Source organism: Scyliorhinus canicula, chromosome 19 (assembly GCF_902713615.1).
Source record: "Scyliorhinus canicula chromosome 19, sScyCan1.1, whole genome shotgun sequence".
NCBI classification, from domain to species: domain Eukaryota; kingdom Metazoa; phylum Chordata; class Chondrichthyes; order Carcharhiniformes; family Scyliorhinidae; genus Scyliorhinus; species Scyliorhinus canicula.
In genome coordinates, this window is record NC_052164.1 from 66,970,319 (window position 1) to 66,984,807 (window position 14,489).

At 45.4% G+C, this 14,489-nt stretch overlaps 1 protein-coding gene across 4 annotated transcripts in view; it reads left to right on the plus strand.

The window, feature by feature from the left end:
• The window catches only part of cdon (cell adhesion associated, oncogene regulated), a 223,234-nt gene that overhangs the window by 151,641 nt on the left and 57,104 nt on the right, over positions 1–14,489 (plus strand). For all 4 annotated transcript variants that reach the window (XM_038779247.1, XM_038779246.1, XM_038779244.1 and 1 more), the window contains 3 exons: positions 1,555–1,824; positions 3,645–3,998; positions 13,978–14,285. In XM_038779247.1, the coding sequence (XP_038635175.1) occupies positions 1,555–1,824; positions 3,645–3,998; positions 13,978–14,285 (932 nt within the window). The remainder of the gene's footprint in view (positions 1–1,554; positions 1,825–3,644; positions 3,999–13,977; positions 14,286–14,489) is intronic.

A 14,489-nucleotide genomic window follows, 5' to 3' on the forward strand; every position in this document is an offset into this window, starting at 1 on the left:
GCTCACAGATGCTTAGTTTGGGTTCTACCAGGGTCACTCAGTTCCTGACCTCATTACGGCCTTGGTTCAAAAATGGACAAAAGAGCTGAATGCCAGAGGTGAGGTGAGAGTAACTGCCCTTGACATCAAGGCAGCATTTCACCAAGTATGGCATCAAGGAGGCGTACCAAAACAGGAGTCAATGGGAATCTGAGAAAACTCTCCGCTGGTTGAAGTCATACCTGACACAAAGGGTGGTTGGAAATCACTCATCTCAGCTCCTGACATCACTGCAGGAGTTCCTCGGGGTAGTGTCCCAGGTCCAACTATCTTCAGCAGCTTCATCAATGACCTCCATTCCATCATAAGGTCAGAAATGAGGACGTTTGCAGATGACTGCACAATGTTCAGTACTATTCGCGACTCCTCGGGTAATGAAGCAGTCCATATCCAAACGCAGCGGGATCTGCACAGAATCCAGGCTTGGGCTGATAAGTGGCAAGTTACATTTGCGCAATGACCATCTCCTAGAGGTCAGATCTAACCATCGCCCTTGACATTCAGTGGCATTACCATCACTCAATAGCGCACAATCAACAGCCCAGGGGTAACCATTGATCAGAAACTGAACTGGACCAGCCATTTTCATACTGTGGCTACCAGAGTAGGTCAAAGGCGGGGAATTCGACAACGAGTAACTCATCTCCTGACCCCCACCAAACCCTGTCGACCATCTACAAGGCACAAGTCAGGAGTGTAATGGAATACTCTCCACTTGCCTGGATGAATTCAGCTCCAACAACACTCAAGAAACTCCCTGCCTGGCAGCACGGTGGCGCAGTGGGTTAGCCCTGCTGCCTCACGGCGCAGAGGCCCCAGGTTCAATCCTGGCTCTGGGTCACTGTCCGTGTGGAGTTTGCACATTCTCCCCGTGTTTGCGTGGGTTTCACCCCCACAACCCAAAGATGTGCAAGTTAGGTGGATTGAACACGCTAAATTGCCCCTTAATTGGAAAAAAATGAATTGGATATACTAAATTTTTTTTAAACTCCGTGCCGTCCAGGACAAAGCAGCCCACTTGATTGCTATCCCTTCCACGAACATTCAATCCCTCCACCACCGACTAACAGTGACAGCTATGTGCATCATCTACAAGATTCACTGCAGTAACTCACCAAGGTTCCTTAGACAACACCTTCCAAACCCGCGATCACTACCATCTAGAAGGACAAGAGCAGCAGATACCCAAGATCCCCACCACCTGGAGGTTCCCCTCCAAGTCACTCACCACCCCTACTTGGAAATATATTGCCGTTCCTTCACTGTCACTCGGTCAGAATGCTGGAACTCTCTCCCTAAAAGCACTGTGGGTGTACCTACATCTCAGGGCCTGAGCGGTTCGGGAAGGCAGCTCACCACCACGTTCTGAAAAGCTATTAGGGATGGGAAATTAGTGCTGACCTAACCAGCGAGGCCCACATCGTGTAAATTAATGATTGAGACATTACAAATGCCCTGCCATTTTCAGCAGTGAATCTACTTGAATGTAAAATTATTAATTTTTTCTTTTTATAGAGCCTGCTACAATTGTCAAAGGGCTGCGAGAGATGACTCTATCCATGGGATCCACAGCCCGTTTAATTTGTGATTATCGTGGAAATCCACAGCCCAATATCACCTGGTACCACAACGCAGTCACTGTGCAAGCGGGCCTTCGACATTTAATCTCTGGAAGTAGACTGAAGATCATGGGACTCATTGCTGAGGATGCTGGGATGTATCAGTGCTTGGTGGAAAATAGAATTGGTTCTATGCAATCATCAGCTAGGCTCATGGTCCAATCAGGTACAAAGCAGCTTAAAAGAATGTTCCATCCACCCTCTTCCATCCCAGATGCTAAGCTCATTCTGAATAATAGGTTTAGTTTAAAATATATGCAACTGTTCCTTGTATTAGTGCATCAAAAAAGGGGATGTCCTGTATACACCTTGTTTCGGGCAACATTTGAATCAATAATCTTTATTAGTAGGCTTATCTTACACTGCAGTGGAGTTACTGTGAAAATCCGGCACCTGTTCGGGTACACGGAGAATTCAGAATGTCCAATTCACCTAACAAGCATGTCTTTCGGGACTTATGGGAGGAAACCAGAGCAGCCGTAGGAAACCCACGGGTAGAACGTGCAGACTCCACACAAACAGTGACCCAAGCCGGGAATCGAACCCGGGTCCCTGGTGCTGTGAAGCAACAGTGTTGACCACTGTGCTACCGTGCCGCCTTATTGATGTTGTCTTGTAACTTTACCTCTGCTGTCCCAAGCTAGTTGGTATCATCAACTTGTCAGTTTTGACTCAGATGGCATTCACGTCTTGGCCAAAATGTGTGTTAGATCCTACCCTGAACTTGAGGAAGATAGATTGGTTTGGTGTCTCTCTCAAAATATATGATAACTCCAATAATGCAGCAAATATTGCACTTGAGATATTCACCTAGAAGAGGAGAAGGTTCTCCCGATGTCCTGATCAATATTCCCTCCCCCGTCAAAGTAAACAAATTGCCTGGTAATTCATTCATTTGTTGATTGTGGACAACAGTGAATACATGCTTGTTCTTTTTCTCCAGCACTGCTCTTGCCCTCTTATAAGACCACTATTAGCCTCTCTTCAGAAGACTAATCTTCAAAGCTTTTTCCTCCCCGTGCCACATAATTTCTAGCTGTTGTTTATCTGAAATCTGTGGAAGGTATTATTACCCGACAATTGCTGTCCCATCTCTCACTAACATCGCTTCCCAGTTTTCCCTCTTGCTTAACATCTGCTAATCTTGATGCATTCTTGTATATGTTAGTGAGAAAATAGTGCTCGTATAGTGGCTCCGCAATTCCATATACTATCTTGTATGATACTGAGTAGGTTCCAGGGTCAATTCCCAGTTTTTGTTGAGTTAGTTGAATGCAACTCAACTGGCAATAAGGAGTTCTAATGTTGGGCTTGGTGTCCATGAGTTGGATAGAGGGAATATTCACAGAGTTCTTGCTACTGATTGTTACCCTGTCACTACTACTGGAAAGTGTGCCTCTGCGGCCTTTAGGCAGTGTTAGTACCAGACTTATCACTGGATTCCCTTCCCCTCTCATCCATTGTCAAATTGCCGCAGTTATTGTCCAGATTCACCTGAAAAGAATAACCATTATGGTGTAAAGAAGCAGTAATTTGTTTCCATATTGGGAGACAATTGTGTTTCTTAAGTCTTACAGTATCAGTAAGCATGCATTAATTGCATTGTTCTTTAATAATATCAAGTTAGAAATTGACCAAAGATAACTTCCTTTTGTGAATTTTCTGTGGGCAACTTTCTTCCTCTGAGATATTGTTGGATATGGGATCTCATCAAAATGATTATTCTTTCTGGGTGTACCTGACTTTGACTATAGTGAGGGGGGAATGGGTAACAGCTGTCCAAAGGCCATAGAGGCTCACTTTCCATTGGTGGTCACTGAGTAACAATCAGTACCAGGAACCCTGTGAATTCATGGGCATCAGGCAGATCTCTGGGGATTGAGCTGTCATTTCCCAAAAGCAATGTGTTAATTTGAGAAATATGTGTTAGTTCAAAAATAATTTATTTCAGTGAGTGACTAACTCCAGATTTATTCCTTTCTACAGATAGAGGCACAAAACCTGTGATTACCTCCCCACCCACCAATTTGAGAGTGACTGAAGGAGAGTTTGTCACATTGACCTGCAATGCCAGTGGTCAGCCGACACCTATCATTCGCTGGTTTGATCGCCATGGACTAATCAGCAGCCACCCATCACACATTCTCCGGTCAAAATCTCGGAATTCTCAACCAACTGGTGTGGGCAGTACAAGCTCCAATACACCTCATCTCACTATGTCAAGGGCTGGATCGAGTTCTCTCTATATACGCACTGCATCGTTGGAAAGTTCTGGGCAATATATTTGCGAAGCCTCCAACAAAATCGGTTCAGTACAAGCAGAGGCCTTTCTGTCAGTTGGTAAGCTTCATTTTCTCTTCCAGTGCTTTTAAATCGTGATGAGATTGTGGTAATTGCTTGAGGCGATATCTCACAACACTTGTCATGCCAAAGTCTCTTATCTTTATTTAACCCAGAAAAGTAGCTGACAAGTTGTGTAAGAAACAACCTTTAGAAAGATTACGATCAAGCAAGGGATTGGTGGCATACTGAATTATAGAATCCCTAAATTACAGAAGGAGGCTATTCAGCCCATCGAGTCTGCATCAACCCTCCAAAAGAGCACCCACTTGGGCGCAGTCTCCCACCCTACCCCCATAGCCCCACCTAGTCTCTGAACACTTGGGGGCAATTTAGCATGGCCAATCCACCTAACCTGCACAACTTTGGACTGTGGGAGGAAACCGGAGCACCCGGAGGAAACCCACGCAGACATAGGGTGAAAGTGCAAACTCCACACAAGACAGTCCAGGAGCCGTGAGGCAACAGTGCTATCCATTGTGCCACCGTGCCGCCCCATCTCCGTATGAATGTTAACAACTTGCAGCTTCCTGCCTCGGCCTGTTATCGCCAGTCTTCAAGATATAACTCTCAATTGGGTCTTTTTTAAATGATTTCTTTTGTTTAAATTTTTTAAATGAATTTAGAATACCCGATTCTTTTTTTTCAATTAGGGGAATTTAGCGTGGTCAATCCGCCTACCCTGTACATCTTTCGGTTGTGGGGGTGAGACCCACGCCGATGTAGGGAGAATGTGCAAACTCCACACGGACAATGACCTGGGCCGGGATCGAACCCGGATCCTTGGCGCCATGAGGCAGCAGTGCTAATCACTGTGCCACCGTGCTGCCCTGTTTTAAAATTATTTAATGGGATGTGTGAATGGTTGCCACCTCCGGGTGTACCCTAACAGAGACCCTCTCATGGCGAACTTAATTTTTTCCAGACAGAGGAAGCCTGCCATGTCTGAAAGTCAGGTCTCTGATTTCGGGGGCTTTGATTCCCTCCATGCCAGCAATATTTGCCTCCGGGCTTCCAGGGAAGCAAAGGCCAGAACATCTGCCTCTTTCTCCTCCTGGATTCCCGGGTCCTGCGATACCCCCAAAATCACCACCTCCCCCCGTGCACGTCGCACATCTCCACCCCAAAGAATCTGCTCATCCGGGCCACCGTCATATGAGCCCGGTGAACAACCTTAAACTGGATCAAGCTGAGTCTGGCACATGTTGCGGTGGCATTGACCCTTCCTAGTGCGTCTGCCCACAGACCCTCCTCCATCTCGCCCCCCAGCTCCTCCTCCTACTTAAGCTTCAGCTCCTCAGTCTGTCTCTCCTCCGACCCCATAAGCTCTTTTAGCGGCAGGAGTGGGAAGGTTGGCACCTGCCTCCACAAGAAGTCCCGCACCTGTAAATACCGGAGATTATTCCCTCCAGTCAACGCAAACGTCTTCTCCAGTGCCCTCATACCCGGGAAGCTTCCTTCTATGAACAAGTCCCCCATCCTCTCTATTCCCGCTCTCTGCCAAATACGGAACCCCCATCCATCCTCCCCAGGGCAAACCTATGGTTATCGCAGACTGGGGACCACACCGATGTCCCCTCCGCCCCCACATGTCTCCTCCACTGCCCCCAGATTCTCAGGGTCACAACCACCACCGGACTGGTGGAGTAACATGCCAGCGGGAACGGCAGGGGCGCCGTCACCAGTGCCCCTAAACTTGTACCCTTACACGAGGCCGCCTCCATGCACACCCACGCCGGCTCACCCCCCACCAGCCACCTCCTAACCATGGCTCTGTTAGCCGCCCAGTAGTAATTACTGAAATTCGGCAGTGCCAGCCCACCATCTCCCCGATTCCGCTCGAGCATTGCCCTCTTCACCCGCGGGGGCTTGCCCCCCCCCCCACAAAGCCCACAATAATCTTATTAATCCGCTTGAAAAAGGAACCCGGGATGAAAATGGAGAGGCACTGGAAAACTAAGAGAAACCTCGGGAGGACCGTCATTTTTAACGACTGCACCCTACCCGCCAGAGACAGCTGGAGCGCGTCCCAACTCCGGAAATCCTCCTTCATCTGGTCCACCAGGTGCAATTTGTGTAGCCCATTCCAATCCCTCCCCACCCGACTAAGGGTCAGAATTTATTACATATCACTAATTGCTTTTGAGATGGTGGTGGTGGTGAGCCTCCTGGATTTTGACCCAGCGACAGTGAAGGTGCAAAAATGTATTTCAAATCAGGATACTGAACAACTTAGAGGGGGTCTTGCAAGTGGTGGTGTTCCCCCTGCATTTGCCACCCGTGTCCTGCTAGGCAGTAAGAGGTCGAGGGTTTGGGAAGTGCTGCTGTTTAAGGAGCCTTGGTGAGTTGCTGCACTGAATCTTGTAACTGCTGCTCGACGATGCCTTCTATCACAGCTTGGTTAAGAGTACAGCTAGTTCTGGAGCTCAAGTCTTCAGTGCTATTGCCAGAATGTTGTCAGAATTCATGATTTTTGTAGTACTTAGTGCTTTCAGCCACTTCCAAATGGGGTGAAACAAATTGGCTGAAGACTGACATCTGTGATGCTGGGAACCTTGGGAGGAAGCACAGCTGGATCATTAACCTAACATTTCTGGTTGAAGATGGTTCCAAATGCCTTATTTTGTGTGCTAATATTCTGGACTCCCCCATCACTGAGGATGGGATATTTGTGGAACCTCTTCCTCTAGCTGTTTGAATGTCCACCACCATTTGCAAATGGATATAGTTTACCCAGAAGGTGGTGGCAGTTTGAAATTTGCTGTCTGAAAGGATGGTGGAGGCAGAGACCCTCATAACATTTAAGACGGCTTCACAGTGCCAGGGGCCCAGGTTTGATTTCCGGCTGTGTCACTGTCAGTGCGGAGTCTGCACGTTCTCCCTGTATCTGTGGGTTTCCTCCAGGTGTCCGGTTTCCTCCCATAAGTCCCGAAAGATGTGCTTGTTAGGTAATTTGGACATACTGAATTCTCCCTGTGTACCTGAACAGGTGCTGTAATGTGGCGACTAGGGGTTTTTCACAGTAACATCATCGCAATGTAAGCCTACTTGTGACAATAAAGATTATTATTATTAAAATGTATTTAGATGTGCACTTGGAATCCCAGGGAATACAAGGTTATGGGCCAAATGCTGGAAAATGGGATGAGAATGGTTAGGTGAATGTTTTGACCATTGCAGATATGATGGGCCGTAGGGCCTTTTCTGTGCTTTATAATTCTATGACTATGACCCTATGACTGCAGAGTTTAGATTTGATGTGTTGGTTGCGGGGATTGCTTAGCTCCGTCTATCACATTATGTTTCTGCTGTTTAGCATCACATAGTACTGTTTTGTCATACAAGTAGTACTGTAGCTTCAGATTGACACCCCATTTTAAGTATGACTGTTGCAGCTCCTGACGTGCCCTCCTGCACTCTTCATTGAACCCGGGTTGATCCCCCTGCTTGATGGTAATAGAGGAGGGTTTGCTGGACAGGAAGTTACAAATACAATTCTGCTGCTGCTGCTGGCCCATAATGCCTCATGGGCTGCTGGCGCATAATAGTCTCCAGGTCACTGAAAGGGGCAACACAGGTGTTGTGTTATGCTTCTTCATGTAGCTTCCTTGATGCATGCTCTGACAAAGGAAGGTTCAGACTTGGAGATAGATTTAACACATTTATTGAACAGTTAACAATTCTCCTACTTGAGTTTGACTCTCCTGCTGATCTTACTATAGTAACTTAATCTAACTAACCAGTCTGCTCTAATCCATGCGGTGGGTGTGATTCTTCCAATCTGCCCCTGTCTCTGAGTATCGCCTGTGGAAAAGAGAAAGAGCATGTGTGCCCTGTCCTTTTACATGGGTTGCCTCCCTTGTGGTAGTGTCACCTCTGGGTGTCTTGACTGCCATTGTCGTGTCCTATTCTATGTGTTCATTAGCTGTATGTCTGCATGTCATGATGTCTCTGGTGCTCCCTCTAGTGTTTATTTAGTCTTAGTGTATTCATATTAACCCCTTGTGTATTTACAGTGATGTATATCACCACAACAGGCGGAGAAGGTAGTCAAGAAGGCATACAGCATGCTTGCCTTCATTGGCTGGGGCATTGAGTATAAAAATTGGCAAGTCATGTTGCAGTTGTATAGAACCTTAGTTAGGCCACACTTGGAGTATAGTGTTCAATTCTGGTCGCCACACTACCAGAAGGATGTGGAGGCTTTAGAGAGAGTGCAGAAGAGATTTACCAGGATGTTGCCTGGTATGGAGGGCATTAGCTATGAGGAGAGGTTGAATAAACTTGGTTTGTTCTCACTGGAACGAAGAAGGTTGAGGGGCGACCTGATAGAGGTCTGCAAAATTGGGGGCATTGACAGAGTGGATAGTCAGAGACTTTTACCCAGGGTAGAGGGGTCAATTACTAGGGGGCATAGGTTTCAGGTGCGAGGGGCAAGGTTTAGAGGAGTTGTACGAAGTAAATTTTTTACACAGAGGGTAGTGGGTGCCTGGAACTCGCTGCCGGAGGAGGTGGTGGAAGCAGGGACAATAGTGACGTTTAAGGGGCAGCTTGACAAATACATGAATAGGATGGGAATAGAGAGATACGGACCCCGGAAGTGTGGAGGATTTTAGTTTAGACGGGCAGCATGGTCGGTGCAGGCTTGGAGGGCTGAAGGGCCTGTTTCTGTGCTGTACTTTTCTTTGTTCTTTGTAAATCCCAGTTTTGGAGTTGCTACGTCTATTCAAAATCTATGCCATTTAGCACAATGATAGTGTCAGCACAATGGAGGCTATCCTCCATGTGAACATGGGATTTTGTCTCCGCTAGTACGGAGGGGCTCACTTTACCACTATTGTTATGGACAGATGCGTCTGCAATAGATAGATTGGTGAGGATGAAGCCAAGATGTTTTTTCTCTCGTTGGTCCCCTCACCAGCAGCCATAGACCCAATCTAGGGCTCGGCCAGTAATAGCACCGCTGAGCCAAAAAGAAACGGAGAGATTGTTTGCTGAGGAACCTTGCTGTTGTTTATAACCTGGGGAAACTGAATCTGATGGTCTGGCTTAATGTTGTTGATGACCTATACAAAATAAACATTGGAATGAATGCATTATTTTTCAATTACATTCTCCTTTCATTGAAGCAACATACAATTCCATGGACATCTATGGCCTGAGTATTCCATATTCACAACAAACCTCCTCAGAGCAAATATATAAAAGGGGTTTATTTGCACTAAATTCTCATCTCATAACTGGAGTTTTAAAAGCAACTTTATTCCATAAATGAGAGGTGCGATAATGGAATTCTTCCCCAGTAGCATGATGTGCCACAAACAGGTCAATACCATTGTTCAATACCTTTGGGGCAGCGTGGTGGCACAGTGGTTAGCACTGCTGTCTTACAGCATCAGGGACTCTGGCCCAATTCTGAACTTTGGTGACTGGAGCTTGCATATTCTCCCCATATATGCATGGGTTTCCTCCAGGTGCTCTGGTTTCCTCACATTGTCCAACGATATGCAACTTGGGTGGATTGGCCACGTTAAATTGCCCCTTGGTGTCCAAAAGGTTAGGTGGGGTTACGGGGATATGATAGGGGCTAGAAAGGGTGCTCTTTTGGAGGGTCAGTGTAGTCTCAATGGGTCGAATGGCCTCCTTCTGCACTATAGGGATTCTGTGATTCTTGCCTATGATAAACATCTGTTGTCATCAGTCATTTATGCATGTTTAAAATGTTAGACCATGTCAGCTTGGGCTTGTACACCTGTGCTTTAGCTCAGCACAGCCGGTAGCTTATTCTCTCTCAATCTAGGCAAATCAGCATTGCAGTTCATTACTGAAGGAATGATGTTCAATTCACCTATTGTATTGTATCAGCTACTGTCTTTAGGATGAGGCATTAAACCAAGACCATATCTGCCTGTTCAAATATCTCATGGCACTATTGAAAGAAGAGCAGTGACTTCTGGTGACGGCCATGGAGTGAGTGGTCGCATATTTGGCAGCTCCCATTCATGGTGGTCTTTTTGTGGCCTTTACACCGGTTTGTCTCAGGAATTTTGTAGGAAAGAGGTACAGAAGTGAGAACAAAGAAAGTGATCCCTAGTTTATGGAGCTGGGGTCCAGAAGTGCCCAGGAAAAAGCAAACCAGTTGGGGTTGAGGCAATAAAAGCAAATTACTGGGGATGCTGGAATCTGAAACGAATGAGAAAATGCTAGAAAATCTCAGCAGGTCTGACAGCATCCGTAGGGAGAGAAGAGTGCTAACATTTCGGGTCCAATGACTTTGTCAAAGCTTCTGACAAAGCTGGGGTTGAGGCGAGTGTGGTGCGGACGACGGGCAGGGTCTGGCCCCGTCGACTCTGGTCGATGGACCAGTTGGTGAACTTCCTAAACGAGAAGTTCACCCAACAGCGGATGGAAAGTACGGAGGACCTGGCCCAGGCAGCGGTTGGCCTCAAGGATTCACATCGACTAATTATGGGGGAAGATTTCCATATGGTCCTGGATCCAAGGCTGGACAGGTCGAGTTCTAAGTCTGGGATGGTATCAGCTATGGCAAAGGAGCTTCGGGAGTTCATGGAGCGCCATGTGAAGTTGTCCAGGCGTTTCATTCTGAAATATTCTTTCAACAACAGAAGGTGATACTTTAGGTGAACTTTTTCCTTCACAGCTTTTAACATTCCCAGTGCAGGCACCACATTGACAAGATGACCAATTGATCATCTATTTCTACCTCAATTACATTGACCAATGTCACCCTGTCTCAGCTCATTGTTACTGAAAATCTCATTCATGCATTTGGTACCTCTGGACTTTTCAAATGCAATTCTGGCTGGTCTCCTACACTCTACCCTCCATAAACCTGAGGTCATCCAAAGCTCTGCTGCTTATGTCATAACTTGCTGAAAGTGCTGATCTCCTATCCCCTGTGCTCACTCACCTAGATTGTCTCCTGATTAATGTCTTTATTTCAAAATTCTCACCTTTGTTTACAAATCCCTCTATGGCTTTGCCTCCCTCTGTCTGCAATGTCAGCCTGTCCCAGAACCCTCCGAGATATCTGTGCTCCTCTAATTCTGGCCTTTTCTGCATCCCCTTGCCTCACCATTGGTGGTCATGCCTTTATTTGCCTCTGCTCCAAGTTCTGGAATATTCTCCTTAACACCTCTCTGTTCTTCTACCTTGCATTTCTCCATTAAGTCGCTCCTTAAAACCTACCTCTTTGTGCAAGCTTTTGAGCATCTGACATATCTTCTGATGTGGCTTGTTGCCATACTTTGTATGCTCCTGTGAAGTACCTTGGGATATTTCATTTTATACTAAAGGTGCTGTATAAATACAAGTTGTTGGTCATGTTTCCCCTGCGTCTCATAAATACAAGGAAAGGTGGAAAAGTATCATGTGATTTCCTCTATCTTTTTCCCCAAATCCAGCGCTCCTCCACCAAACACCCCCAGCTCCCCATCTTCCTTTGTTCTGTTTATGGTCCACTCGCAGCTGACTCAAACCATGAGATTGTATTGTATTTGGTCTTTTCACTTGTCTAGTTGGTTTTGTTCCATGTCTCTGAGACATGAGGCTATAAAATCTGTGTCATGCATAGATCTCGGTGATTTTGAAATCTAGGGATTAAGCATCATGATAAACTGTTTAGGTAAGAACATACTGTATTTCTTGGGGAGAATTATATTGTATTCCTCTGAACATGGTTTTTCTCTGCCCTGCAAATGGGCTCATTCTTTCTAATTTTGCAAATTAATGTTTAGTTGAAAAGAATAGATATTGCGGTTTGTGTACAAAAGAAAGATCTTGGCATTAAGTCTACAATGGCTTTGGGATACTAGAGTTTTCAGATAGACTCCCAGGACACACCAGCATTGCCTGAGGGGGGAAAAAGTATATAAATAAATGTGTGCATGCGTGTATGCATGTGGTTATCCTAGGTGTGTGCTAGTAGTAAGTAGCTGCTTTTATGTCCTTGGAGCTGCAATGGAATATTTCTTGCAACAAAGACGTTTTCTATTTTACAATAGAAATTGAAAACTCTCTTTCTTGAGCACTTAGTTCTATCTTCTGACATGGTTTCAAGGGAATTGCCTATTGTGGGCAGTCCAGCAGAACATACAAAATAGGAGCAGAAGTGGACCATTCGGCCTCCAGCTTGTCTCTTCCGTTCCAATAGACAATGGTTGAGTTGTTTGTATTTGTTCCACATTCCAATCTACCTCCGATAATCTTTGATCCCCTTGCCTAAGAAGAATCTATCTATATCTGGCTCAAAAATAACCAGTGATCTTGCTCCACCACCTTCTGAGGCAGAGTTCTAAGTTGTACAGTCCTCTAAGAAAACATTTCTCCTCATCTGCCCTATAACAGTGACCCCTAATTTTCAATCCATGCCCTCTACTTCTAGACTCGCTCACAACAGGAGACACCCTTTCCACCTCCACTTTGTCAAGACCATTCAGGATCTTGTATACTTCAAACAAGTCTTCCCTCATTCTTCTAAAGTTCAGTGGAAGTAGAATATAGCGGGCCATCCAAGAAACTTGAAAATGTATTGCAGTGAATTAACAATAGTCCATTTATGATCGCCTTGACTACATTCTTGAGTGACTGCAAATGAAATTTGCTAATAGTTAACAGGCTACCTTAGTTCTCTGCTGGATTCCCTTAAGTTCCCTTGATTGTTTAATGGGGCAGCATGGAAGGAGCTTTATCTACATCTAACACTGGCACTAAATATAAAAAACTAGGGGGTATTCCATTACGCTACATAGTCCTGTCTCATCTCATCAACCACAATAGCTCGGAGTTTTCTCTAGTAGTTATTTGTGATGAGAGGGTACAAAGAATGGTATCTGGTCTGAAATAAGAATCCCTAAAGGATGTGTCAGAAACCTGTGTGCCAGCTGCTGCAGCATGACATCTCCCTACTGCGAACATGCCAACTTTAAAATAGTGGCTCACAAAGCTGGAGCTGCAAACCTCTAACTTCTTCAATCTTTACATTTTAAAACAAAACTTCCAATGGAGGGGCATTAATTGGCAAGTGTGACATGAAGAGCAGATCCTTTTGAGGTAGAATTGATGCCAGATAAGCATAATTTTAGGACGGCTTGCATCAAATGTTGCCATATTTACACTGCAGTTTCGGATTCATGGCAAATTGCTGAGCGCCTCCAAGATATTGATGCATAGTCGCTCAAGTGATAATTGAATAATTCTCTGGCACAACGTTGTAAAGGTTGGAAGTTTGAAAATCAATATTGCTAATTTATATGATACTGTAACAAAATAGCATCACTGGAGACCAATATTACTTTGCCTTTGGACGTTCTTTTGGACAGTCTTCTCTTGAGGAGGGTCCTGCTATCTGTAGGTGTTAGCAGTATCTCACTATATGACAGCTCTGTCCTGAGGCTGTAACATAGTACAAGAACAACCTTCATTTATATAGCGCCTCTAGCATAGTAAGAATGTTCCAAGTGTAACACAAAGCCAGCACCTCCAGGGTTAAGCATGATTGCAACTGAATTCTCATGTATGAGCACTGAGATCAGCTGAGAGGTGCTGGCAGTCTCTCAGAATTGATAGTTTCTTTGTTATTGAGAGACGTGCCAGTTTCAACAAGTGTGGCCCATCCTCCCCTATCCTGCTGCTGCCTGTGGTATCCTAAATAAATAAACAAGAGCAAACACAGTCTGGCTTCAATTAAATGAGAAACTCTGATAGTTTTTGTTGGTTTTTTTGCAAGAGGCAGTGAGTTGAACATCTGGGGACCATGGAACATGTTTCCTCTGGCTCCAAATAGCAACCTTACGAGTTTGAACTAATGGCATTTTAATGTCTTTGGGTGGAGGGGTAGTGGGGGAGAGAAAGAATTTTAAGCAGCCAGCATTCTGCATGCTTGTGGTATCTTGCAATTGGCAACAGTGACTATACTTTTGAGAATAATTACAAGATATTTTTGTTCTTTTTCCACCAGTTCCCTTTGAAACAAAGACCAGGATTGATGACCAAGGGCCCACACCACCAGCAAGAGGTTCAGATATTGTTCAGGGTGACGAAGGTGATGAAAGTATCGACCACGATTATGCCTATGACACTATGCTGCTAGAACATCAGCCGACGAAAGAATCCATTACCCCCATGCCAACTCAAAGGACTCCACCTGATGCTCCTGTTATTCTCAGTGCTACATATACTACCAATCCAGACAGCTATGATTTAACTTGGAGAGCGGGAAAAGACGGTGGCTCACCCATCAATGCCTACTTTGTCAAGTATCGCAAGGTATAATGTTGTTGGTGCATACAAAACTGGATAAACCTAGATGGGTTTAAACCTTGAGGCCTAGATTCAAAATACAATATAGTTTAAAATCATAGAATCACTACAGTGCAGGAAGAGGCCATTTGGCCTATCGAGTCTACACCGTCCCCAAGAGCACCCTACATAAGCTCATTGCCCCGCCCTATCCCCGGAACCCAGTAACCC